Source organism: Vespula pensylvanica, chromosome 20 (assembly GCF_014466175.1).
Source record: "Vespula pensylvanica isolate Volc-1 chromosome 20, ASM1446617v1, whole genome shotgun sequence".
Classification (NCBI taxonomy): domain Eukaryota; kingdom Metazoa; phylum Arthropoda; class Insecta; order Hymenoptera; family Vespidae; genus Vespula; species Vespula pensylvanica.
Window position 1 is genome coordinate 2,422,031 of NC_057704.1, and position 24,125 is coordinate 2,446,155.

A 24,125-nucleotide genomic window follows, 5' to 3' on the forward strand; every position below is an offset into this window, starting at 1 on the left:
ATAACATTTTAATCAAATATAATATAAAGTAATTTTAATATTGGTCCCTAAATAAAAGTACTCTTTGATAAAGAGCACTATTAAAATCAAATGGCACTATCTACATTTGTATTAATATGTTAAACACATTAAATGATGTCTCTATAACAACTTGAATGAAATAAACATTTTCAAATTTGGATAACTGTTTGTCTTTCATAAATTTTTCATTTCTTATTTATATCTGTTGTCTTTTATATCTTAAAGACTGTAGTATAGGATAATTAAACAATATAACACATTTTTTATTTATGATATAATCTATAAATTTAAATAAATAAAGCAATAATTGTCTTTGGTATGAAACCTAATAGATGAGTGTAGAAACGTGTAACTTATATATGAAGTCATAGATGCTAAAAAAACAAAATATGAAGATAGAATGGCTTAAATAAAAGATAATATATAATTAAGCATATGGCATTGTTGTGCTATAATAGATTAAATGTGATATGTACTATTCTTGAATATTCAATCATGCTTTTGTTTATTTCATTTAATTTGCGAAAGTTTTATTTTTATTGTTTTCTCATGAACATATCAACAAATTTTGGAATTTTTAATTTTGGCACTAAATGCTTAAGGAAGATTCATGTTTATGATTTTACACAGGACGGTTCCTATCAAATTACAACAATAATAATATTTTAAGTTAGAACTAGAAACATTCTTTTATGTTTAAAATTATTAATATGTTTTGCTAAACAATATGTTATATAAATTGTAAATGTACAAAATATAAACGATAATTCTTTATCTTATCACATCAAGATTTCTGAATATTATATAACATTTATAACATTGAATAATCATTAATGTATTAATTTAATGTTATTAAAAATAACAGATCTCCTGACATGTATTAAATTTTCTGTTTATTGTAAAGTTATGTTTAATGTCAAAATTTATAGAAAAAGAATGTACATATGTTTTTACCAAACATTATCAATATCAAGAAAATATAAAAAATCTATGTAAAGTTTATTTTCGCGTATAAAGTTCAAATATAATTATTATAGATTATTCATTTTGAATATTTGTCATGTTTTAAATATCTTATAGGGTGTACAAAAATCTTATGACTATTCTCTCAATATCATAGAGGTAATAGTCTATTTCATTCCTAATAGCATTTAATCAGTTATTTTTTCTTTTTTTTTTTCTTTTTTTAGATTTCCCTAGATCATCTCTATATTATAGTTATAGACGAAATACTAAATGTTTGTGACTATGTAATAATTTTATATTAAGTATTTAAAAGAAACTTACTTTCTCTCTTACTATGAATAGTAATTGTTTACGTTTGTGATAAGCTTCAAATCTAGGGAGATATTACAATATTATTTTGTATATACCGTATGCTATCATTAGCATGCAGATAAGTATAGTGAAGAAGAAAGTAAAAATAACATACATAAATATGTCATGCTGAAGAACTGTCTTGAACATAATTTTCTATTGTACTTGATGAAAGAACAGAATTCTTTAATCCATGAGCAGGTCTTTTTGGTTTTGGTGGTGGAGTTGGTGGCTTAGTTTGGCTCTCAATATCATCATCGGTAGGTGTTGGAAGTTTATTCTTTATCCATTGTCCAAAGGATCTGTTTATACTGTTTGAATTTTCCGTTATAGACGAGATACGATGATCATTAAATTCTTCTGGCAAATTGCAATAATCGGCTTCACGAGTTTTCATTGGGAGGGGTGGAGGTGCATCATCTTCTGAAGCAGTACTATCGGTTGTTCCAACGCTATCTCTATTATTTTCCCTTGCAAACACATTTGCCTCTGAACCATTATGCGTATTTCTTAAATAATGTTGCGATTGGCCAGACCAACGATTACTTATTCTTCGTTCTTTTTCCACTTCTGATCTTAACGGTCGTTTTGAAGTTAGCTAACGTATACATTATAATCTTAATAAAAGTTGAAAACACAAGGATATATATATAGTTTTAAATCCTTTTGCAATATGCGAATCTACAATACTTTTTTATAGCTTCATATAAAAAATTTAAACAAAAACCAAATAAATAAAAAATATCTTTAAACGTAACACCCATTGCAGATTGTACTAAAATGGAATATTATGAAAGAAAAAAATCGTATCCTTTACCTCTTGGCGAAGTTCGAATATTGGCGTACTGGGGTAGCTTGGTACTAATGACGTAGTCGATACAGCCATACTAATCTGTGAGATTTCGGTAGGTATAGTATACCACTGACTTGTAGGTTGATCATTTTTTGTTACTCCAGACGAGTCGCTTTTACGTGAACTTCTTCTTTTAGATTCCTTCTTTTTGTTTGTACCAGGACTTGGATTCCCTAATGCTTTTTGCAATGAAGCTGATGATAAAATATGTGAACGTATTGAACTGGTCCTATAAAATTATATAAGCTTATGAGTATAATGTGCTTTTATTAATTTTGATTAAATGTTGTTACATTTATTATGATTTTTTTATCCTTTAATTACTAATAAATATTATTCTAAATAAATTATAATTAATATTGTAAGGATAATACTTCCATATACTTCATCTAAATTACTTTATAAAACTTACTCTGTACTATTTATGTTAGTTTCAGATAAAGAATAACTTTCATTTCTGAATGCTTGTGCTCTTCGCATAATCACTCCTTGTGTCATAGTTTCAATTTGAAGATCACATGTCTGTTCAGTAATCAATTCAATTAATATTGTTTTATGTTATACAGTTACTTTAGATGTTATTAATTGCATCATTAAATTAACAACTTACTCTTTTGCCATACTTGGCTTCTACTTGACTTTTCATAGACATAAAACACTGTTCCAATCTTTGATGAAATGGCGCTAGTTCAGGAGGTGCACGAGCTTTATGTATCTGTACACCAACACCTAAAAGTGGAATTTGTTCTGCTATCAGACTTTCCAACTTAAGTAAATCTGAACTTTCATCCGAGTGGGATTCTTTATAGTCAACATTGAGAAAAGCTTTCTCATAATTATCAATGCCACCCATTACTGCAGGATCCAATATTCCATTTAATTTCATACTTAAAGGATTTACCGGAAGACTAGGATCGGTTCTGTATCAAAGACAATACTATTAATATTAATATATTTCACTCATTTAAACAAACACACACACCCACATATCAGACATCTATCTTTTATACTTGCAAATGCATGTTTGAACTTTACTAATTATTAGTTTCGAAACCAGTAATATAAAAAAGATAAAAAATATACCTATGTGCAACTATGAGATCTCTAAGTGCTGTATTTGTAGCTTCCATAGTTTCTATTGCATTACGAAGTGGGCTTACTAAATAAGTTTCACTAGAAATAACAGGAAACCATCTAAGAATTCCTGGTAATGGATGGCTTGTAACAAGAACAGTTCTTTCCAACCATAATGAAGCAAATTCATTATTATTAACACTTCCTCCATCCTTTTCCTTATCACCAACATTAGAAGCTGTGTTAACAAAATCTTTTCTTGGTCTTGAAAATCGAAAACGCTGGACATCATTTACTCGATGATACCTAATCAATAAAATTAGTTTCATTTAACAGTAATATAGCTTTGCTACGTAATTTAATAAAATCGTTACCTCAAAACTGCATCAGCTGTCACAGGTTTTCCACTTAAACGATGTTTTTTCTCATCCATTAATGGTTCTACTTTATTAATTTGAACATACTGATGACTAGATTCTAAAATATCAACAGTTGGTGGAGACAATTTGTTCATTTGTTCTGCATTTGGTAACTGATTAAGTGTTCTTGAAGAAAAATCACTAAGTCGTTCATATTCTTTTCCACGATAAACGAAAACCTATAATAATATATGTGTAAAAATGGCAAAATTTTACATATACAAAATAAAAAAATATTTTATAAGTATATACTTTATTTTGTAAGAAAGGAGGATGTCCACGACCATAATAAGCAACTCTGAAATATTCTGGCTCAGGTCTTAATTGTTTTACTATACAATCATAAAATTTGGCCATTCGTCTCAATAAAATAGACAATTGCAAATAATCGAATGTTTCTTCTTCATATTGACTAACTAACTCTTTGCAAACGCTAAGAGCACATTCCCACATTTTTCCTTTATCAAAATATTCAATCATATCATTGTACAAAGCTTCTTTCAATTCTCTATGAGTTTGACATGATGGATATCTGAAATGAAGATAAAATCCTATATTATCTCATAAGCTTAATAGATTGATTAATTCAGAAATAATTTAACAAAAACAGATAAATTTACCTATGAGATATTAAAAGTGGTGGTAAAGGTTGGTCGCTCCAAGCTAATAATTGACTATGAAGTTTTAATGTGTATGCTGCTTCTGTGTAATTATCACATTCTAAGTGAAGTTCACATAATTTGTTGACATACCTATAACAAAAATTTTTCTTTTAATATCAATTTAAAATAAAAAATTTGTCAAATATATCCGTATTTTGTATATAAGCATACATATATATACCTAATATACATTTCCTTTCTGTTTATTTCAGAATAAAATTCTAATAAATTAACGGTACAGAGCATTCGATGTTCCTGAGATTCTGCATGAATAATATCTCGATATTGTAATAATCGTTCCATTAATTTTGCAATAGTATCCACAAATCGTAAGCCTTGTTCTCGCATTGTTGAGTGATCTTCGCAAAGAGAATACATTACTTGTATCCATAATTTACGAAATTGCTCATCTCCTCTTCCTCCCTCTACCTGTGCAAAATAATAATTACTAAAGTTTTGCTTAATAATAATAAAAAACAATTATATTAATATATATATACTGAAAGAGTCTCATTTAAGATTAAATTATATAATGTAGCAATAAAATTTCAAATAATTAAAGATTCAAAGAAACATGTTATACCAGGATATCCAATTTTGCAATCATTTCATTTTCATATTCCATAAAATTAGCTTTAATGTGCGCAGGATCACGTTTTGTATCGCCATATCCTTCAACAATGCGTGAACTATAGAATTCGCATTGCATCATATCAAAAAATATTGGTATAGTAGCTCTTCTTAATTCAGTTTCTGGAATTAAAGCCATTTCTAATATCGCACCAACTAAAGCAGGAACAAATTGTATTTTATGTTGACCCAAATTGAACCACATTGATCGAATTTCAAAGGCTGTTTCTCTATAAAGAAGTAATTAGAATAATATGAAAAAGGTTAATAAATAAAATATGTTCAATCAAATGAAATATATCTATAATTTAATTTTATAATTACCTGCGCATATCATTATAACGCATAATAATTCGATTACGTTTTGCTGGTGAAAATGTTTCAAGTTGAAGAGCAGGTTGAGTCAGAAAAGCAATTGCACAATGAAAGAAGTTGGACCATGCTTGATTTTCAAAATCTGTGAAGAAATAATCTCTAATGGTGCCAGAAAAATAGCGTAATGATTTCAGAATTACACTATTTTGAAGCATTATCATTTCACACCAATCTCCTGGAAATACAGATCTGGAAACCAGATCTTTGAATACTAGTAATATCTCCATTAAAAAATCAAGTAAATCGAATTTCGTTCCAAAATGATTTATATAAACTTCATAATGGTGTTGTGTCATTTGTCTATAAATAAATACAATATATTAATAAAAATAATATTGTTTTTTAAATATCTTTACCATAAAATAATACCTGAATATTGCTAACATAACAGACACTAAATTTCCGACTAATGGATTTTCTCTATCCATTGATATGACAGTTTGTATAATAGTTCTCAAAGCTGTCATCATGATTTCTTTAACATCAGCTATTGTAGAACCTATGTCCTTTCTGAAGGTTAATTCCAAGATATCTGATAATATTTTAATACACAATTCTACCTGTATGAATGCAAGCAAGACAGAAATAAAAAAATTAGCTTTGCATGTAATCTATATTCAAGACGTGCAATGTACAAATATTACAAAAAAATATATAACATTTTTGTATCATTGTATATAGGAATCATTAAACCACTAAACATATCAAGGAGATTAGACACATTAAAGTGTATTCGTTTTATATCACTTGATCTAATTGCAGATGATATTTTTAAATTCCTCCTAATTGGAACAGTTACCTCTTCAGAGTAGCCACGATGCTGGTTGAGTCGGTGGCGATTTTCTCCAAGCAGCCTGGCTACCTTCGCCACGCTTTTTCCAGGTGTACTTGACAGTCCCTTATATACCAAAAACCAAAACCATACCAAGTACACAAAAAAGAAAAACCCTTTGTTAATTGGAGCATAATGCCAATTCTTTGTGATAACAAAATGTAATTCACATAATAATTTATAACATTACTATAAATTACATAGTAAAATTATACGCAACACAAACACAGCAAATAACAGAAAGCAAGAACAAGATTTGCAAGTGAGTACAGTAGAAAAAGAATTGTTATATACCAATATCATTTTTATTATATTTGTATTTATAATATTAATTGCATAATTTCAATACTACTATGTTTATATAGATTGCATTATACAATTTAAAATATTACTCTGTTATATAAAAATTTCTATGCAATATTATATCATGCATGAATATATGCCAAACTACAGAGATAAATTATATAATCATATAAACTAAATGAACATAAGTTTTAAATGTCGTTCAAATTAGTATTTCAATATTCATGTTTTCATGTAATTGCAGTTCTACTATGTTATATTTATAATAGTTATTATTTGTAGTAGTTTTATCTCATAACATAATAAACCAAGAATTCCATGCAGATAATAATGTATCCTTTTTTTTTATATTTCAAGCAAGAAATTCGCGATTATAATTCAATCAAGAAAGATAAATAGTAGTTTAATGTTTAGAATAGCATAGTATTTTCCACAATGCAAATAAGAAGACAAAAACCAATTTTATGTGTGTGAATTAATGGAAATGTTGGTGAAAAGATGCGTGGCAGAAGGACGTCAGGCTGCACGGAAAGCACATGTAATGATACCATATACAAATAGTATAGAATAAATTTGCAGTATAAATGGAAGTAATATTAAATTTGGATTATACCAACCTCACTAAATATGAATACATAATTAAAATAAGATGATCAAAGCACGATGTTATACGTGAATATTAGTATTTTATCACCAAATATAATCAAAGTATAGACTAGAATTGCTAATCAAATATATCATAAAAAATTATTATTTCATTTTTATGTATAATCCATTTAACTTTTTTTATGAAATAAGAACTATTTTAACTTTTATTATAGCTATTTTAAAATTAGTATGAAATTAGAACGTTTAATGAGATTAAAAATTTTGATGTTTGAATATATAATGAAATTAAGATTGAAATTAAGTAGAAAGATCACTGATGTACCATAATTGAAAATTTAGAAAAAACTACATTCTACAATTATTTTAATACTCTATAGTAAATAAATGTATTAATATCTACACTGATAATGACTTTCTATTAATAATAATAAAAACTATTTTAGGTTTTTATTATTAACAATGAACTATATCAATATATTCTAAGACATACCTTCTTTAAATTTACATATAAATTATGATAATAATTAATCTTTAAGATATCAAATATAATTATATCTTACCTCTTCTTTTGCTTCTAATAGATCGCGAACAAGAACAATGATTTTTGACAGCAAAATACCTCTGCAATCCACATCCAAAAAAAGTGGGCTATGTACAATATCATTTACTGTCATCATTTTTTGTTTTGTCAATCTTCCAGCTGGTAAAGTCGTCAATAATTCTGTTAATATTATACTTAATTGCGTGCCACTATAAACACGTAATAAATGAGGTATTGTTGTTGGTAAATATTTTAGGCATGCTCCTTGAACCAATAAAGTTGCATCTGTTTCATGCCTCATAAGCTCAACGATAGAATGTAACAACTCTGTTAAAGTTTGTGAAAATTCTTCTTCATCTTGATTAAGCCTGTTAAAATAATTGTAAAATTGTTCATATCATTATTTATCAAAAATTATATTAGAAATTTAAAAAATAACATACTCAGTAAAGAGAAGACGAGATTCTACAATAAATCTCATGCAATATTGCAAACTTTTCATTGTTTTTAGTAGCAAATCACGCTCCTGTCCATCAGACGTACTCGCACTATCTATACGTTTTCGTAAAACTGCAATTAACTTTTTATAGGCAAGAGTTGCAGAGAAGCTCTCAGAAATATATAAATCTAATATTGGTTGAAAATGCTGATATTTTCTATCTGATACAAGTCCAATGATGTATAGAAGACATTCAAAGACCATGTCATCATAAACGTCACTATCCGAATTACTCATCAAGATATTGAATAAGGCATCTAAAACGTCCTAAAAGGAATTCTGTATAATATAATTGTCCATTATTTTAACGCATGTGCGTGTATATATTTAGATTATCATATCATTGTCAATATTATTGTATTAAAAATTTATATTTTTTATAAGTAAAATCATTTCTCTTACTTGTAAAAATTTCACTATTTCTTCGCCATCTACTTTCATCAGAGCAGCTAAAGACTCTTTTAAATCAGTATTATGTGATGCCCAATTAAGCAAGCCCAATAAATCAACATTTTGTGTTAATTTTGTAGAGCAAACATTTGTTGCTATTAAAAAAGTATCTTTATTGCTTAACGTCAATGAACCCAAAGTTGGTTTTTTTTCTGTATGCAATTTAAACTAAGGACATGTGAAATGTAATATTAGAGAATTTATATTTAAAATATATTACTATTTACGAATAATATATATATTAGTATAATTAAAATCTTACTAATTCTATCCGTGTTGAAGGTAATTTTAAATATGATATATCCTTTTCCTCGTATTTCTTTTGATCTAATTTATAGACTAACAATTCATGTTGAATATCTTGAAGTGTTGTACCATTGCGCTGCATTAATCTGACATAACTCAACGCAAATGGTTTTTCTGATTTATCTTTGGCTTCATTTGAACTTCGATGTTTGAATGTAAATTTCAGATGTGCTTGTTTGAACTCATCTATTGGTATAGCAATTTTAAACGTTTCGCACCATCTAGGTTTATCTTCATGATAATATATAACGCTACGATATTCATCAATTGCCGAAGTTCCACCTCCTAAAGTCATGACACCTGGAATAGGAGTGCCACACTCGTTGCAGACCTTAACCTAATGGAAAAAATATATATAATAAATAGATGCATAATTTATTGTAATACATAATTTTTTATATTTTATATAAATAAATATAATTAATTAAATACATTGTATATACAAACCGTAACTTCTACATTTTTATCAGTAGACTTTGCTCCTCTACTAAATTCACCACTAATTAAAGTCAGATAGAGGTCATTTCTTACATCACCTGGCAGAATTACTTCTGGAAAACCCATTTTTCTAGCAATAGCAACATTTCCAAGTACCAAATGAGGATTTTCATCTCGTACCTGTATATTAATTATAAAGTTAAAATTGAATATAATCATAAAAATGAATTATTATTTCTTTTTATAAAAAATATACATGTATGTTATTAAGCTATAAAAAATAATGTCTGCAATAAATAATACAATATATAATAATTAAAAAACAACCACAATTATTACATACTTGTTTTACATCTCCTCTAAGTAATTTCAAACTTGCCCATAATCCTTGACCACCGCCAAAGTTGTTGTTGCTATTTCCTCCACTTTTTTGAATGTTAGTATCTTTTTGTGCAATAATTCTACGTAAAGTACCATCTAAACTTTCCTTCTCACAACATCTGAAAATAAAAAAAAATAAAGCCAACAAAAAAATTCTTATTTAATTTTTAAGAATATACATGTTGTTATGCTAAGAAATAATAATGTTGGATTGCCAAAGTAATTTCAGAATTTTCAGTATTTTATATTTAAGTAAATGCTAGTATAGTTTTATTGAAAATTTTTATATTACTTATTGGCTGATCTAATATTATATAAGAAAATATTATAATAACAAAAAATATGCTTACTGTACAAATGGTATGAAGTGATGATGTTCTACATCTCCTTCTAATTTACCTGTAATGTATAATGTAATATCCATAGCAGCGACACCAAATGGCCTTCGCATACTTTCATTACTTTTAATGACCTTCTGATTAGTTTGTGCAATACTTGAACGACGATGATCTATTTCTTTGGCTTCCATACCTCCAACTCTAATAACATAACAAGCTAAATAAACTTTATCTCTAGCTAAATCTCTAGACCCTAGATCAGTGAATAATACTCGAAGATTATGTAACTGATCAATGTCTCTGGCAAGTCCTTCTTTACTCCAAGAAACAACATAATTCTCTGTGATAGCTTTCATTTCTCTACCATCATATAAAGTTAAAAGTAATTCTACATCTTCTACCATTTTACAAACAAAGTTTTTTACACTGACAAAGAAAATGTGAGAATATACAGGCGTTTGAGCTTTTAAAAATTTTTTCTTGGTTTCATTGGTAGCTTTTCTGATTCTTTCAGCAGCTGTTTCATGATGATAATACAACTGAATGGTGCTTGTATTTTCTGGATTCATAACATTTCCTTGGTCATCTCTTACAACCATATCCAAGTTTAAAAGTTGATTGCCAGTATCTATTCTAGCAGTTGCTAATCTTTTAAGATCCTTTAACTCATCTATTGTTAGAGTACCTCGTAAAATTTTACTTCTGTATCCTATTAATTCCAAAATTTGTTGTTGCATTGGTATAAAATGTTCAGAATGTATCTGTGACAAATAAAAAATTATGATAATAATGGTTTATACTAATAGTTACAAAAAATACAAATTTTACTTTATAACATTAATTTATAGATAACTATAATAAGTTAATTGACTTTACATTATTTAACTTTTTATATATTAACTTTATATATTTAATACATACCACATATAAATGTTTCCAATGATGACCCCATTCTCTTAAAACACTAGTTATCTCATGTATTAATGTATCTATATTATTTTGATGATGTAAAATATGTATGTATGATTTAGGAAAAATTCCAATTGTACCCTTAATTTTTTTACGTCCATAATACCATTCGCCATACTCTTCATAAATTTGCACAACTTCTCCAACTGTTAAAGGTAAGGCACAAAATCCTTCCTTGCCAAAATTGTAAATAGCTGAAATTAAAAAAAAAAAAAAAAAAAAAAAAATTATTAAAAAATTCATATTGTACATAATATAAAAAAGATCATATATATAATGATACATATATATATATATATATATATATATATATATATATATAATGAAAATATTATATATAAAACATACTTTGATATCATTGTTTAAAAAAAATCATATAAAGATCCTCATGCAATATAATTCTTAAGAAATTATTATTCTTAAATAATAATTATTTAAAAAGAAAAAACAGACTATAATTATAAATTTGTAGCTTAATTAATGTATTATTAAAGGTTATAAATTTTAATTGATCTGTTACACAAAGAAATAATAAATTTATATTAATTAACAACGTTATAATAAAAACGAAAAATTTGTCAAGCTGATTATATTTATTTATATCAAAGTACAATGAAGCTACAATTAACATTTTATTTCATCTTAATACGGGGCACCTCCCAGGATGTAATATGTCGTAACGAAAACATTACAGAATTTCTTTGTAAAAATTTACTTACCTACTCCTAAATGTTTCTTGATACGCTTCCATGTCATTTTTACTTAAACTGACGCTTAGTTTATTTATATATTAACAATTAAGTATTTTTACGTATACATACAAAGAGTAATTAAATATACACGCCAATATACACTAAGCAATTACATGTCGGATGTGCGCATTACGCATATAACCAAAATATTGTATTTTCATCTTAATATCTAGATAATACGATCTGAAAGAGTTTATTCTCTCCTCTAGATTTTACTAAGGATTTATCCAAATTTACTTTACGTTTTGTTACAAACATATATATATATATACATATATATGTATATACACATATATACATACATATGTACATACGTTGTCTTTCAAGAGTTTTCAAAATTTTGCAGTGAACAAATAAAATTTCTCTTGCTTGTAAATCTATATCATACTTAGTCTATGACTTTTATGAAGCATAGTGGCGCTATCATCTTATCGAAACAAATTGTGCTTTTTTTGTTCTATTTTTACTTAATCGTACTAAACCATCAATTAAAATTTGTAGTTAACAAAAAGAATTAGTCTTTTCACGAATGTGAAAAAGAATTATTCTATATTTGTTAAGAAAGCAGAAAAATAAAGTGGATAATGATTAATGAATGATAAAGATAAACGAAAATGCGCAATTTAGAGTTAACTGTACATGACGTGAAAGCTTTATAAAAAGACTTTTATTATTATTATTTTCTCCATTTTAGGGCTTATCTGTTCAAAATTTTCATTTTTAAATAAGTGTTCGATATCTTTATTATCTGATTATCGATTGTAATTCTTTATCTATAATAGGTATGTTCTGATTTTTTTAAATTGTTTCTTAAAAAAGAGTTTTAAAAAACTTTTGAGTTATATTTAATATTTTCAGATCATCTTTAGTTTATTATTTTAATATAAAATATTAACAGGCAATATATATATATATATATATATATATAACTGCATAGATGAAGATATAAAGACATAATCTTTCCATAATCATTTGTGGGAAGTATAATCAAATATGAATCGTGTAGATTTAAAAGTTGTGTTACTAGGAAATGCAGCTGTTGGAAAAACAAGTCTTTCAGAGCGTTTTGTAAATGAAAGATTCAATGAGAATTTATCTTATCAAAACGTAATTAAATGATTTATAAAAGTAAATTTATTGTAGTAAAAGCTAATATTTATAAGAGTATTTGAGACGGTTTTATTATATATTATAATAGCTATATATTAAATAAAACATTAAATCAGTCATTATTTGTAGACAATAGGAGCTGCATTTGCTGCAAAACAAATAGAAATTAATGGACATAATATTGTAATGGGAATATGGGATACTGCAGGTAATGAAAGGTATGTTATTTTAATCATAATAATTATTATGTATTAGTAAACTTTAATAAAATGCATTTTGTTAAAAATTATTTCATTCAAATAACATTTCAGATATGATGCAATGACAAGAATATATTATCGTGGTGCTAAAGCTGCAATAATATGTTATGATGTTACAAAGTTTAATACATTTCAAAAAGCAAAGTTTTGGGTAAGAGAATTAAGAGGTATAGAAGAAGAGTGTAAAATTTATCTCTGTGGCACGAAAAAAGATATTTTATCAAATCTTGATACGATAGCAGTACCAGATATAGATATTGTAAAAAACTATGCAAATGGTATTCAAGCTAAATTTTTTTTAACATCGAGTAAAACAGGGGAGAATGTTGGTAAGATCATATATTTGATCACACTGCTTCTTTGAAGAAGAACTTAATGATTTATTTCTTGCAGTGGAATTATTTACAGAAATTGCTAATGATTTCTTATCTGTGCCAGAGAACTTACAAAAAATAGAAGAAACAGTTACTTTAACAAGTATGCCCAAAACATCGCATTGCTGTTAGGCCATAAAAAACAAAAAGAATATTGAAATTTTAAATGCTTTTGTTCTTCATGTAATATTCAAAGGAGATAATGTAAATTATATAAATACTACATATTAATGTTTGAAAGCAAAGCTTTAACATACAATAAATTATTCTTATATGACATATAAGTACAATTATATGATAAACAAGTAATTAGTATTAGAAAAAATTTGTGCCTTCTTAATTATTATCTTAATGGAAAGATTAAAGCAATCACTGCTAAAGTATTCTCTATAATTTGTAATATTTTTCTGACAAGATGCATGTGCATCTTAACAGTAATTATGAATACAATTATTTGCATTTATATATTACAAATTAATGTACATTTCGTTTTAATTTAAGTATTAATTATATCTTATAAATTTTATTTTTTTATAAATTTCAGAAAAGAATGTTATTCTGAAAGTTTTAAATATATAAGTTAATTATTCACTACTATAATGGTGCCATATTTAAGCAGAAACTGTGAAGACTTTCAGATAATTTAATTATGGTTTATCACCTTTCAGAAAATCAATACTGTCGTTTATTATAAACAAAAGTATTGTTATATATAAAGTGCAAAGTTTACTCATTATTTTTTAATGAATAAACATGATAAAATATTTGAGAAAATGTGAATTTGAAACTTCGAATAGTGAGCAAAGATATTTTTGTTTCTTGTTACTATTTTTACTATGTTTTATTTTTTTGGTTTGATGTATATGGGAAAATTGAAGCACAAATCTCTCTGGATTGTTCATAGATACCAAAAAATACAAAACCACTAATAGTAAAGCCACCCACCCTTGGAAGAAAGCCTGCGAATAATCTAAAAGATATTTTTCAATAATTTAAACTATGACAAAACATTAAAGTTAAAAGAAGACGCATGACAATACCTAAGACCAAGTAATAGAAAGATGCAATTTGTCCATACCCTTTAGGTCCATTATCTCGATAAACTTCCTTTAACATTGTGGATATTTTAACTTCTTTTTTGTCTGCTGTAGTCGAAGACAACATTATTCTAGTTTTTGCAACGTCCAATGGAGTTGTAATAGCTGCAGAGACTGCCACTGCGAAATAATTCTTAAAGTTATACATTTTCAATAATATATTTTGTTGAAATAATGTATTGTATTACTATATATTATTATAATAGTATCGTAAAAATTAATCTCACCAGATGCTGCACCACAATAAGCTCCTTCTAATGGTGTACATTCATGGTGTACATGCTGTTTCCAACATACTTTAAAATATTCCCATAATGGCATTTGAATGCATCCAAATGGCATATCTCGAAGAACAGTGCTGCCATATCCACGAAATAATGTTCGTAATTTTAAACGAGCCACATCAGCTAAAAGTGCTTGTCTTCTTTGTTTAAGTACTTCCACTGGTACTCGTATTAAACAAGCAACCTACAATATAAATAATATGTTTATACAATTCCTTATTTATAGATAATATTTAATGCAATAATATTAGATATAAATTGAAATCTTTTATTTTTTACGATAAATTATCAAGAGGATGCAATTTTATATGTATATCATAATTAAGACAACATTACAAGCAAATATTTGTTTATGATTCTATTTTGATAATTATATTTTTATATTTTATTTATTTATATGGATAAATAAATTTTTTATACATAGAATTTTTTGGTAATTGTACTATATTCATGTACTATGTTGATATAAAAATTTTTAAATAATCCTGTTACCATTTCACCCAGTGATGCAGCACCCATATGTATAAATGCATGATATTGAGGTAATATTTGTGGTTGTAAAAATTCTTTTAATCCCTCATAAGTGATAAAAAATAAAGCAGCTAGTTAAAACAAATTATTATATATAATGGCAATCATATTTATACTTTATTTTTTATTTGTATATAAAATCTACCTGCTGGAGCAGAACCCATCATTACAGGTCCTATACCATGATACAATTGTTTGTAACCACCGGATTTCAAGAATCCATGTTGACTCTGTAAACGTGTTTTCAGAGTATCCAATGGGAAAAATATAATATCACAAATAATTCCTGCAGCAGCACCTGACTAGTAATAATAAGTTATTAAAAATTGATAATTGACAGATATATATTTCAAAATAAGAAAAATATATTATATATATATATATATGTGTATAGTTTTTTCTATTTATAGATTTTTTCTGCAAAAAAAATTGTGTAAGTTATTTATATATAATGTAATATAATACATATATATATTAATAACAAAATAAGAATATTTGGTTTATTATCTTGCGTATCATATTTTCGACGATTTATAACAATAAAATCTAAAGTTTAATTTAAAATATATAACATTTCGTAATTGTATACTTACGATGATAGACGTGGAAAATAAATGTTTTGCATTTGTAATGTCACTCGATTTTGCTTCTTCAGTAAACATTCCACTACGTTAAATACTTTTTGTTGGTATTTGAATATATCCAAATTCAGATTCTATTACACTATTTTAAAGAGTCACTGTATCGAAGTTTTAAAAAAGTTATCAGAATTAGAATTAAAAATTGTAAATGCATTAACATGATCGCATTGCAGTAAGAAATTGAATAGTAGGAAGTTATTTTCTTTCGGTCGAACTTCTTTCTTGAATGCTCTATTTCATAATGAAATATATATATTTAAGCGCAGAAATAAATACTTGATTTTAATTAAAAAAAATAATTGTTATTTAATATTGAACTCACCAATATTTTTATATCTTTTTTCTGTTATATAAAGAATGAAAAAAAGTATAAACAATGAAGTCACGTGTGCCACTACTCTATTGCAGCTACTTGGATCAATCGATTGTCGTCTGCTACTGACAATCGGTTCTCTGCAAACTAACCTCAAAGTCTCAGTAGCAGGTTTGCATCAGAGAGAAATTTATCTATTAATCTATAATAGATTATGAAAATCTATTGTCTTTATTACAATATTTTTACCAGCGTGTGTATGTTAGATGCAAAATTACTAGATTAAAATAAGATATAGGGAAATTTGACAATTGCGTCATGAAATATATTAGATTCAAGTGTAATCGTTGATGTTTGGTTATCATGTCAGTAATATTTATCTATTTCTTACGTCAAAGAAAGTATGCGCAAAGAATTATTATGGAAATACGATTTCACTTATGTTTTAGATATTCTACAAATCCTACGTAATATATTGTCAACATCAATGTTTATGGCGGGAATCTCGAAATGTTGAATGTTTCTAATTAGATATAAATATGTCGCAATCGATCTTAAAGAGCAGCTTAGAAAATGCTTCATTCAACATCATATTTCAGGTATTATATATCAATATATTTTCTTTAAAACGACTTGTTAATTTTCTATGCTTTATTTATTTATTGCATTATCTAGTATGCCACTATGTTTTTTATATGTATATAAAAATTTTTACAGATAATATGTCGCTGTGTTACATTTGTTCTAAATGCTTTTGTGGTACGTCATGTTGGACAAGCAATTTTGGGTGTAATCAATGTGAGATTACTACTTTTAGAATCTATGATATTATTCTTATCTCGTGAACCATTTATGAAGGCATGCTTAACCAATACATCTGAACATAACTGGGCTCAAGTTGTAAATCTACTTTGGATAACGTTAGTGTTCTGTATAATTACTTGCAGAGATTAATTTATTAATTATATTGTTTATTTATGACTACTAATAAAATTATATTATATATTTAAAGCATTAATCATATTTTTCAGAGTACCAATTTGCATTGTAATGTCTTCACTGTTTGGATATATTTGGCTCTTTTTTTTATCAACTTCTGAAAGTTTACCTCCTTACTATACATTTGCAGTATGGGCAGTGGCATTATCTTGTATCATAGAATTATCATCTCTAATTGTACAATTAGTTGCCAATGCATTCCTTTTTGTTAAACTTAAAGTAAACAAATTTATCTTTATACTATTATATTTTAATTATTGTTATGTGATAAATACATAATATAATTTTGTTTTCAGGTTGTGCTAGACACAATCATGATTACTATCCGTACTTTAACGTTTGTACCATTAATACTTTACTATCCAGAAAATGCGTTATTTGCTTTTGGCATAGCACAATTAGTTGCAGCAATATTTTATACGACTAGTTATTATGCATATTTTCATTATTACATTAATAGTATAACTAAGTTCAAACAAAAAAGAAGAATATCCTTGAAGGATATGAATGATGAATATATTTCAACAGAGTTTCCATTTCGAACAATAAAGGATTTTTTGCCTGGTCAATTAGAAAATAGTGTATGTATTTTTTTTAAGGTTTTCCTTTTACCTCTTTATAATCAAAATAAGAAATTTTCAGGACCCATATTTAGATAAAAAATTGACTATATTAACATGGAGTTTCTTTAGACAAGGAATTTTAAAACAAATTTTAACAGAGGGTGAAAGGTTAATCATGACTGTTATACCAGTACTCTCATTTACCGAACAGGTACTTAATTTACAAATATTGCTTATTTATATTACGTTTTTTTTTTATAATACTGCATAATTATTATTTCAATATAAGGGCACGTACGAGGTTGTCAACAACTTGGGTTCTTTGGCTGCAAGATTTATTTTTCGTCCAATTGAAGACAGTGGATACTTTTATTTTACACAAATGGTTAAAAGAGATAAATCTTTATTGGAACAAAATCCAGTAAGTATATAAATTTTTAAAAGAAATTGAAAGAAATATAAATTAAAAATTGCAATTTGCAGATAAAAGTTCAAGAAAGTATAAATGTACTTACACATATGTGCTCAGCTGTTACAGCTATCGGCTTTATAATTTTAGTATTTGGACAATCTTATTCAAGTACATTACTTTGGTTATACGGTGGTACAAAATTAACATCAAATTTACCAGTTCTCTTATTGAGAGCACACTGTTTGGCTATATTATTATTGGGTATCAATGGTGTGACTGAATGTTATACAAATGCAACAGCTGATAGTGCAACTATAAATAAGAACAATTTGATAATGATTTATGAATCAGTAGCATTTTTGGGTGCATCTTATTTATTTGTTATTTGGTTTGGACCGGTTGGTTTTATTCTTGGAAATTGTTTTAATATGAGTCTGAGGATTGTGCATTCAATGATATTCATTAATAAACGTCATTCTGGCACAATTCACAATCCTTTACTTGGACTAGTACCAAAACGAATGTTCTCTATTACATTACTACTAGCTGCAGTTATCACAAACTTATCACATGTAAAGAAATTATTTTTTACATTCGTATAGATAAGAATCTAAAAATATTATAATTAAGTTAATAATGCATTTGTGTATGTATTTTTAGGTCTATTTCTTCCCTGATGAAAAAATGTTGCATTTGTTAATTGGATTCGTAACATTTATAATGGTTCTTATTGCATGGATATATGAAAATTATGAATTAATTAAACTTGGTGGTAACAAGTGGTATGAAAGGAAAAACAAATATAAAAAGAATGATTGACCTTAAATTCCTAAAGTGTAAATATTTTATTAGTACTTGCATCCTTTAAATATTAGATTGCAATGCAATTCTATAATCTTATAAAATCATAATAGTAATTTTTATTTCCTATACTTTGAAAGAGATAATCTTATAAGATAATATTGTTGATCATAACATAATAGGCATATAATTATCTTCCTTTCTATGTATAAGAATAAGTAACAAAATACATCATACTTTATAACATATCTTACTGTAAATTAAAAATAAGGCCAAAGATAATAACATTAATTTGCAACATGTTTATAAATTGCACCGACTACTGGTCCTTGTCGTTGAATAAGACATTTCCTATAAGAAATTAAAAGTATATATTTTCAATTTAATATCCACTTGAAGAATGTGCATGTTACTTGTATATACATAATTAAAGTGTTATTTGCATTACCTGTTATCATTTTGGATTGTTACAATTGGACAAGTTGAAGCAACTTCTAACTTCGCAACTTGATCTGCAATGGCTGCTATAATACCTGCGCTATCGCTTGAAGCATTACCTTTGACTAAAGAATATGTATGTAAAAAGAAATTTGTTATTATATAATATATACATAAAAAATAGTACACTATGAAAAAACAGTTCATTTAACAACATACCTCCTAAACACAATCCTGCACGATCAACCAAGATGCAACCAATTGTAGCTTCGTTGTTTTTTCTAGGAAATAATGAATGAATACTTAAAATACGACAAAGTTAATAATTTAACTTAATAAACTAACAATAGTTTATTATTGTTTTCTTTGTTAGGAATCCAAATAAAACGCGCGCGCATAACACATACATACACATACACAATTTACATAAATGAAATAATATTGGAAAACTTACACTTCATCTAAAGTTTTTTCAATATTCTTTTCCATTCTGAAGCTTTTTGTAAGTACAGTTCAAGAAAATAAAAAAAAATAATATAGAGAACTTAATATGAGACGTTGAGAAGATATTTCGTAAATATCAATATACATGTCGCCATTTTACATGCACCTAGCGTTACAATACGTTAAATACGGTGACTTAATATAACCTACAGGTTGGAATCATAACTGTCAAAAAACTTGAACAAACTTGAGTAAGAATCGTGCGCACAATGTTACGTAGCTTTATGTAATCGCTATCTTTTATATAAACGTAATGTTTATTTAAATGAGAGCATTATAACGAATATGAATATATGTGCTCGTTCTTTTACTCAAAGGTATAATGAATATATTTAACTTATTCGTTAATAATTGAATATTGTATTGTAAAAGCAGAATAAATTAACTGAGTTAAGTCTAATAATCGTTATATAAAAATTAATGTAATATTGTATAATGTGATAGCATTTATTTTATAAAATCAGTGCAATAACTGAGGTCAACAATGGAAACAATATCTAGCCAGAGCACAATAAACATTGATATACCACAATTACCTATAGATGTAAGTTAATTATCTATTGAAAACATCTAGTAGAAATATACTTTTTAGAATGTCAAAAGATTTTGAAAAATTTGATAAAATTAGGTGATCATTGTAATTGCTATGTGCATTGACACAATGAGTATAAAAATATGATAATAAAATATTTTTCTCCAAATATTATTTCTAAATTCTTTTAGAGAAATTCCTTATATTAACATTTTTTTGCATTATTCCTATTAACAGGTAATTATACATATAATGTCATATCTATCTATATCTGATAGAATGGCAGCTGGATTGGTTAATCGGATATGGCACGAAGCATCCCTTACTACAAAGTTTATAGATCAACAATTAGTGATTCTTGGTCCACCACGAATAGATAATTTAAATGATGTATTACATATATTAGAACATTCTTTTCGACCATTTTATAATTTTATTTTCAAAGAAGTGGAATTAAAAAGTACAATGTCTCTTTGGAGACAATATGGACCTTTTATGAAGAGTCTTCATCTGGTATAATAAATCAGTTATTAAAGACTCAAAATTAAAATGAAATCTAATTTAATTTATAATTTTAATACTGACTAAGGAAGGTTTATTCAGACTCGATATTAAAATTATAAATTAAAGATAAATTATGTTCCTTATTAATTTTATTTAAAATATGAATGATAATCAAATAATATTGTTTGCAGTTCTGTTGTGATTTCAGTGAAAAAACACTAATTGGGATTCTTAAGCATTGCAACAATTTGAAAACATTACACATCAGTTCTTGTCGAGAATGTTTAATGTCTGGCAGACTTTTGGAAGATGACAGCGATATAAAAGAACTCTCAGAAAAACTAAAATTTTTACATGAACTTAGTCTCACTTATAATCGATATTTAAGTGATGCTTTATTTAATAAATTTATTTCTATATGCCCGAATGTAAATACACTCAGTCTAAAAGGTTGCGAAATATCTTTTCATTGTGGCTTGTATAAAAAATTCTATCCTAATAATAATGTGATCACTTATGCTTCAGAATCAGTATTAACATTTTTAAATATTTTGCAGTATATTATTTCTTCTGCAAAACAATTGAAACATGTAGACTTCAGTCATACACTTATAGATGGAACTGCTTTAGCAACTCTTTCGAAATTGGAGAATCTTAGATTGGAGACATTAAAGTTGCAACATTGTAATCAATTAACTATCATTGGAATTAGAACATTGACATACCACCAAATTCATTTAAAATTATTAGATATAAGCTTTTGTACTCGAATAACAGATGTTAGTCTTGTTGTTATATGTAAACATTTGAAACAATTAGAAAGTTTAAATATAAGAAGATGCAGGGCAGTCACAGATAGTGGTATACAACAAATACAATTGCTCAGAAACCTAAGAGAATTAGACATTTCAGAATGTGAACAACTTACCTCCAAATGTATCACTGATGGACTTTGTAATGAATTACAAAATAATTTACAATGTAATAATAATGAAATGGATATAAAAGCAGATAATATAGATTTAAATGTGCAAGAAGCAGACTGTTCTACAAAAAATGACATTAGGAATGATAAAATGTTGAAACTTTCTGTTAATGCTTTGAATCTTGATGAATCGTGTATTAGATGTATAGTTAAATGTTTTCCACATTTAAGGTACCTTGATGTAGGTTACTGTTTTATAGCTGTTACAGATATAACAATACAGGTAATGAACCTATTAACTATTTTTATTTTGTTTGATATAATTTATATTAATGTATATATATATATAATATATATATATATATATATATATATATATATATATATATATTATATAACAAGTTAGAAACACGATTATTTTTTTTTACATGTACATATAATATTATAGTACAATAAGTATGTTTTTTTTTTATATTTTCCAGAAAATATTTGAAGAACTTATATTTTTACGAACGTTAAAAGTAACTCATTGTGATAGAATAACAGATGCTGGTTTGATGGGTATCGATACCAGTGATAACATAGATATACAATCTCTTCAACTTAATGTTACTGATAAGCAACCAGAATCATTATTGCGAATCAGTTTACGTTCAAGAGCAGAAGAAGAAATAGTATGTGATGCTAATAGAACATGTTATATTAAAAATTTATGGAAGAATATTTCAACTTCGTCACCTGTAACAATACCTACATTTAGTTTGACACGTTTAAAAGGTCTTAGAGAATTAGATCTCTCAGGTTGCAGTAGGATAACTGATGTCAGTTTGACACATAATTTTGCTTTTATAGAATTGAGGATATTAAGTCTAAGAAAATGTTGCCAGGTAAAATATAACTTAATTTTTTTTAAGATTAATTGTCTAATTAAAATGAATGTAATATATTACAGATAAAAAGATTAAATATGTATAATAATAATATCATAAAAAGCTTACAAGCTTTTTGCAGATTATTATCTTTAAATTATTTTACAGATAACACATGTGGGATTAGAATATCTAGCAAAAAATAATTCTGCTATTGAAGAGTTAGATTTAACACAATGTTATAATATATCAGATTTGGGCGTCTCATATCTTGCTATATATTTACATAGATTAAAACGCCTTCATCTTCAGGTATATTCAGTATTAGACTTACAATTAGATCGTTTCTAATTAATTCTAATATAATTAAATCAAATTAAATACTATCAAATATATTAAATTTATTCTAGTCTTTACTTCAAAGGATTCTAATATCTATGTTTTTTGTTCATTAACAGGGTTGTATACAATTAACAAATCAAAGTTTAGAATATATACAAGAAAATTGTAAAAGTCTTCAATATTTAGATATACGACATTGTAAAAAAATAACAACTTTTGAAATACGCAATTTGCCTTTTTTGCACATGGAATATACACAGCCAACAGAAAACAATTTATTGTTGGATAATAATGTGCATGCACCAATACCAATACCACCATCTATATATAAATAAAATTATTTTTTTATTAAAAATTTTATACTTGATATTATTAATAACGTGTGTATATATATAAATAAATATTATATATATTATATATATATACACACACACACACATATATATATATTCTATACATTTATAATTAAGAAACTGAGATTAATATTGTTTAAATTCATTTTATGTATATTTAGTTATTAGTTAAATAACTAATCTAGACAGGTATACAAAAATTTTTAATAAAGTGTTTATAGTGTTGGATTTATGTATATAGTCTAGTAAAAGTTATGTAAAAATTGAACACGGACGGAGATGCAAAAAGAAACGGTACTTATTTTTTGTTAACTCGCCTTTACCATTACTTAAAAAACTATGAAGGAGAAAATACATCGATAACGAAATATTGTACACAAACGACAAATGTACATATATATGTCTGCATGATTGTAATAAGCAGAGAAAGAATTTAAAAATGGTACGACGAAAAAATATATAGTTTCTATAAAGAGGAGACATTATCGATTTATATTTACAATA

General features: G+C 26.3%; 6 protein-coding genes across 15 annotated transcripts; 3 read left to right on the plus strand and 3 right to left on the minus strand.

Moving 5' to 3' along the window:
• Positions 1 to 528: 528 nt before the first annotated feature.
• On the minus strand, positions 529 to 12,034 carry LOC122636070 (dedicator of cytokinesis protein 1). 4 transcript variants are annotated; one of them, XM_043826930.1, is made up of 23 exons: positions 11,737 to 12,034; positions 10,970 to 11,211; positions 10,061 to 10,809; positions 9,673 to 9,829; positions 9,339 to 9,509; positions 8,848 to 9,228; positions 8,538 to 8,753; positions 8,080 to 8,402; positions 7,656 to 8,004; positions 6,151 to 6,249; positions 5,721 to 5,911; positions 5,301 to 5,651; positions 4,930 to 5,206; positions 4,528 to 4,775; positions 4,305 to 4,436; positions 3,937 to 4,216; positions 3,640 to 3,863; positions 3,275 to 3,571; positions 2,802 to 3,111; positions 2,604 to 2,713; positions 2,156 to 2,420; positions 1,454 to 1,936; positions 529 to 1,360 (listed from the first exon to the last, which is right to left on the minus strand). In XM_043826930.1, the coding sequence occupies exons 1-22, from the start codon at positions 11,771 to 11,773 to the stop codon at positions 1,463 to 1,465; spliced, it is 5,883 nt and encodes a 1,960-aa protein (XP_043682865.1). In that variant the 5' UTR covers positions 11,774 to 12,034; the 3' UTR covers positions 529 to 1,360; positions 1,454 to 1,462. The 4 variants fall into 4 exon arrangements, with proteins under 4 accessions (XP_043682865.1, XP_043682866.1, XP_043682864.1 ...); XM_043826931.1 differs by having other exon boundaries at positions 529 to 1,936; positions 9,673 to 9,826; positions 11,737 to 12,033; XM_043826929.1 differs by having other exon boundaries at positions 529 to 1,936; positions 11,737 to 12,033.
• Positions 12,035 to 12,109: 75 nt separating this feature from the next.
• On the plus strand, positions 12,110 to 13,792 carry LOC122636084 (ras-related protein Rab-24-like). Its single transcript, XM_043826961.1, has 5 exons — positions 12,110 to 12,551; positions 12,628 to 12,876; positions 13,009 to 13,097; positions 13,191 to 13,468; positions 13,533 to 13,792. Exons 2-5 carry the CDS (start codon positions 12,763 to 12,765, stop codon positions 13,643 to 13,645), a joined length of 594 nt encoding a protein of 197 aa, XP_043682896.1. The 5' UTR covers positions 12,110 to 12,551; positions 12,628 to 12,762; the 3' UTR covers positions 13,646 to 13,792.
• Positions 13,496 to 16,528, minus strand: LOC122636081 (S-adenosylmethionine mitochondrial carrier protein-like). Of its 3 annotated transcripts, XM_043826955.1 has the most exons (7): positions 16,389 to 16,528; positions 16,019 to 16,164; positions 15,571 to 15,727; positions 15,387 to 15,496; positions 14,838 to 15,078; positions 14,554 to 14,730; positions 13,496 to 14,483 (listed from the first exon to the last, which is right to left on the minus strand). In XM_043826955.1, exons 2-7 carry the CDS (start codon positions 16,085 to 16,087, stop codon positions 14,254 to 14,256), a joined length of 984 nt encoding a protein of 327 aa, XP_043682890.1. In that variant the 5' UTR covers positions 16,088 to 16,164; positions 16,389 to 16,528; the 3' UTR covers positions 13,496 to 14,253. The 3 variants fall into 3 exon arrangements, with proteins under 3 accessions (XP_043682890.1, XP_043682892.1, XP_043682891.1); XM_043826957.1 differs by having other exon boundaries at positions 15,571 to 15,723; positions 16,019 to 16,435; XM_043826956.1 differs by having other exon boundaries at positions 14,592 to 14,730; positions 16,019 to 16,435.
• A 75-nt stretch (positions 16,529 to 16,603) lies between these two features.
• LOC122636076 (protein RFT1 homolog) lies at positions 16,604 to 19,780 on the plus strand. Its single transcript, XM_043826944.1, has 9 exons — positions 16,604 to 16,744; positions 16,829 to 16,978; positions 17,097 to 17,299; positions 17,411 to 17,597; positions 17,675 to 17,959; positions 18,021 to 18,152; positions 18,231 to 18,362; positions 18,425 to 18,925; positions 19,014 to 19,780. The coding sequence occupies exons 2-9, from the start codon at positions 16,919 to 16,921 to the stop codon at positions 19,170 to 19,172; spliced, it is 1,659 nt and encodes a 552-aa protein (XP_043682879.1). The 5' UTR covers positions 16,604 to 16,744; positions 16,829 to 16,918; the 3' UTR covers positions 19,173 to 19,780.
• LOC122636085 lies at positions 19,316 to 20,182 on the minus strand. 2 transcript variants are annotated; one of them, XM_043826962.1, is made up of 4 exons: positions 20,047 to 20,182; positions 19,812 to 19,873; positions 19,603 to 19,717; positions 19,316 to 19,505 (listed from the first exon to the last, which is right to left on the minus strand). In XM_043826962.1, exons 1-4 carry the CDS (start codon positions 20,079 to 20,081, stop codon positions 19,442 to 19,444), a joined length of 276 nt encoding a protein of 91 aa, XP_043682897.1. In that variant the 5' UTR covers positions 20,082 to 20,182; the 3' UTR covers positions 19,316 to 19,441. The 2 variants fall into 2 exon arrangements, with proteins under 2 accessions (XP_043682897.1, XP_043682898.1); XM_043826963.1 differs by having other exon boundaries at positions 20,043 to 20,180.
• On the plus strand, positions 20,118 to 24,099 carry LOC122636075 (dynein regulatory complex subunit 6). Of its 4 annotated transcripts, none has more exons than XM_043826943.1 (7): positions 20,118 to 20,248; positions 20,561 to 20,640; positions 20,866 to 21,141; positions 21,324 to 22,340; positions 22,540 to 22,944; positions 23,095 to 23,238; positions 23,385 to 24,099. In XM_043826943.1, exons 2-7 carry the CDS (start codon positions 20,581 to 20,583, stop codon positions 23,601 to 23,603), a joined length of 2,121 nt encoding a protein of 706 aa, XP_043682878.1. In that variant the 5' UTR covers positions 20,118 to 20,248; positions 20,561 to 20,580; the 3' UTR covers positions 23,604 to 24,099. The 4 variants fall into 4 exon arrangements, with proteins under 4 accessions (XP_043682878.1, XP_043682875.1, XP_043682876.1 ...); XM_043826940.1 differs by lacking the exon at positions 20,118 to 20,248 and adding an exon at positions 20,272 to 20,413 and having other exon boundaries at positions 20,541 to 20,640; XM_043826941.1 differs by lacking the exon at positions 20,118 to 20,248 and adding an exon at positions 20,274 to 20,413.
• The last annotated feature ends 26 nt before the right edge of the window (positions 24,100 to 24,125 follow it).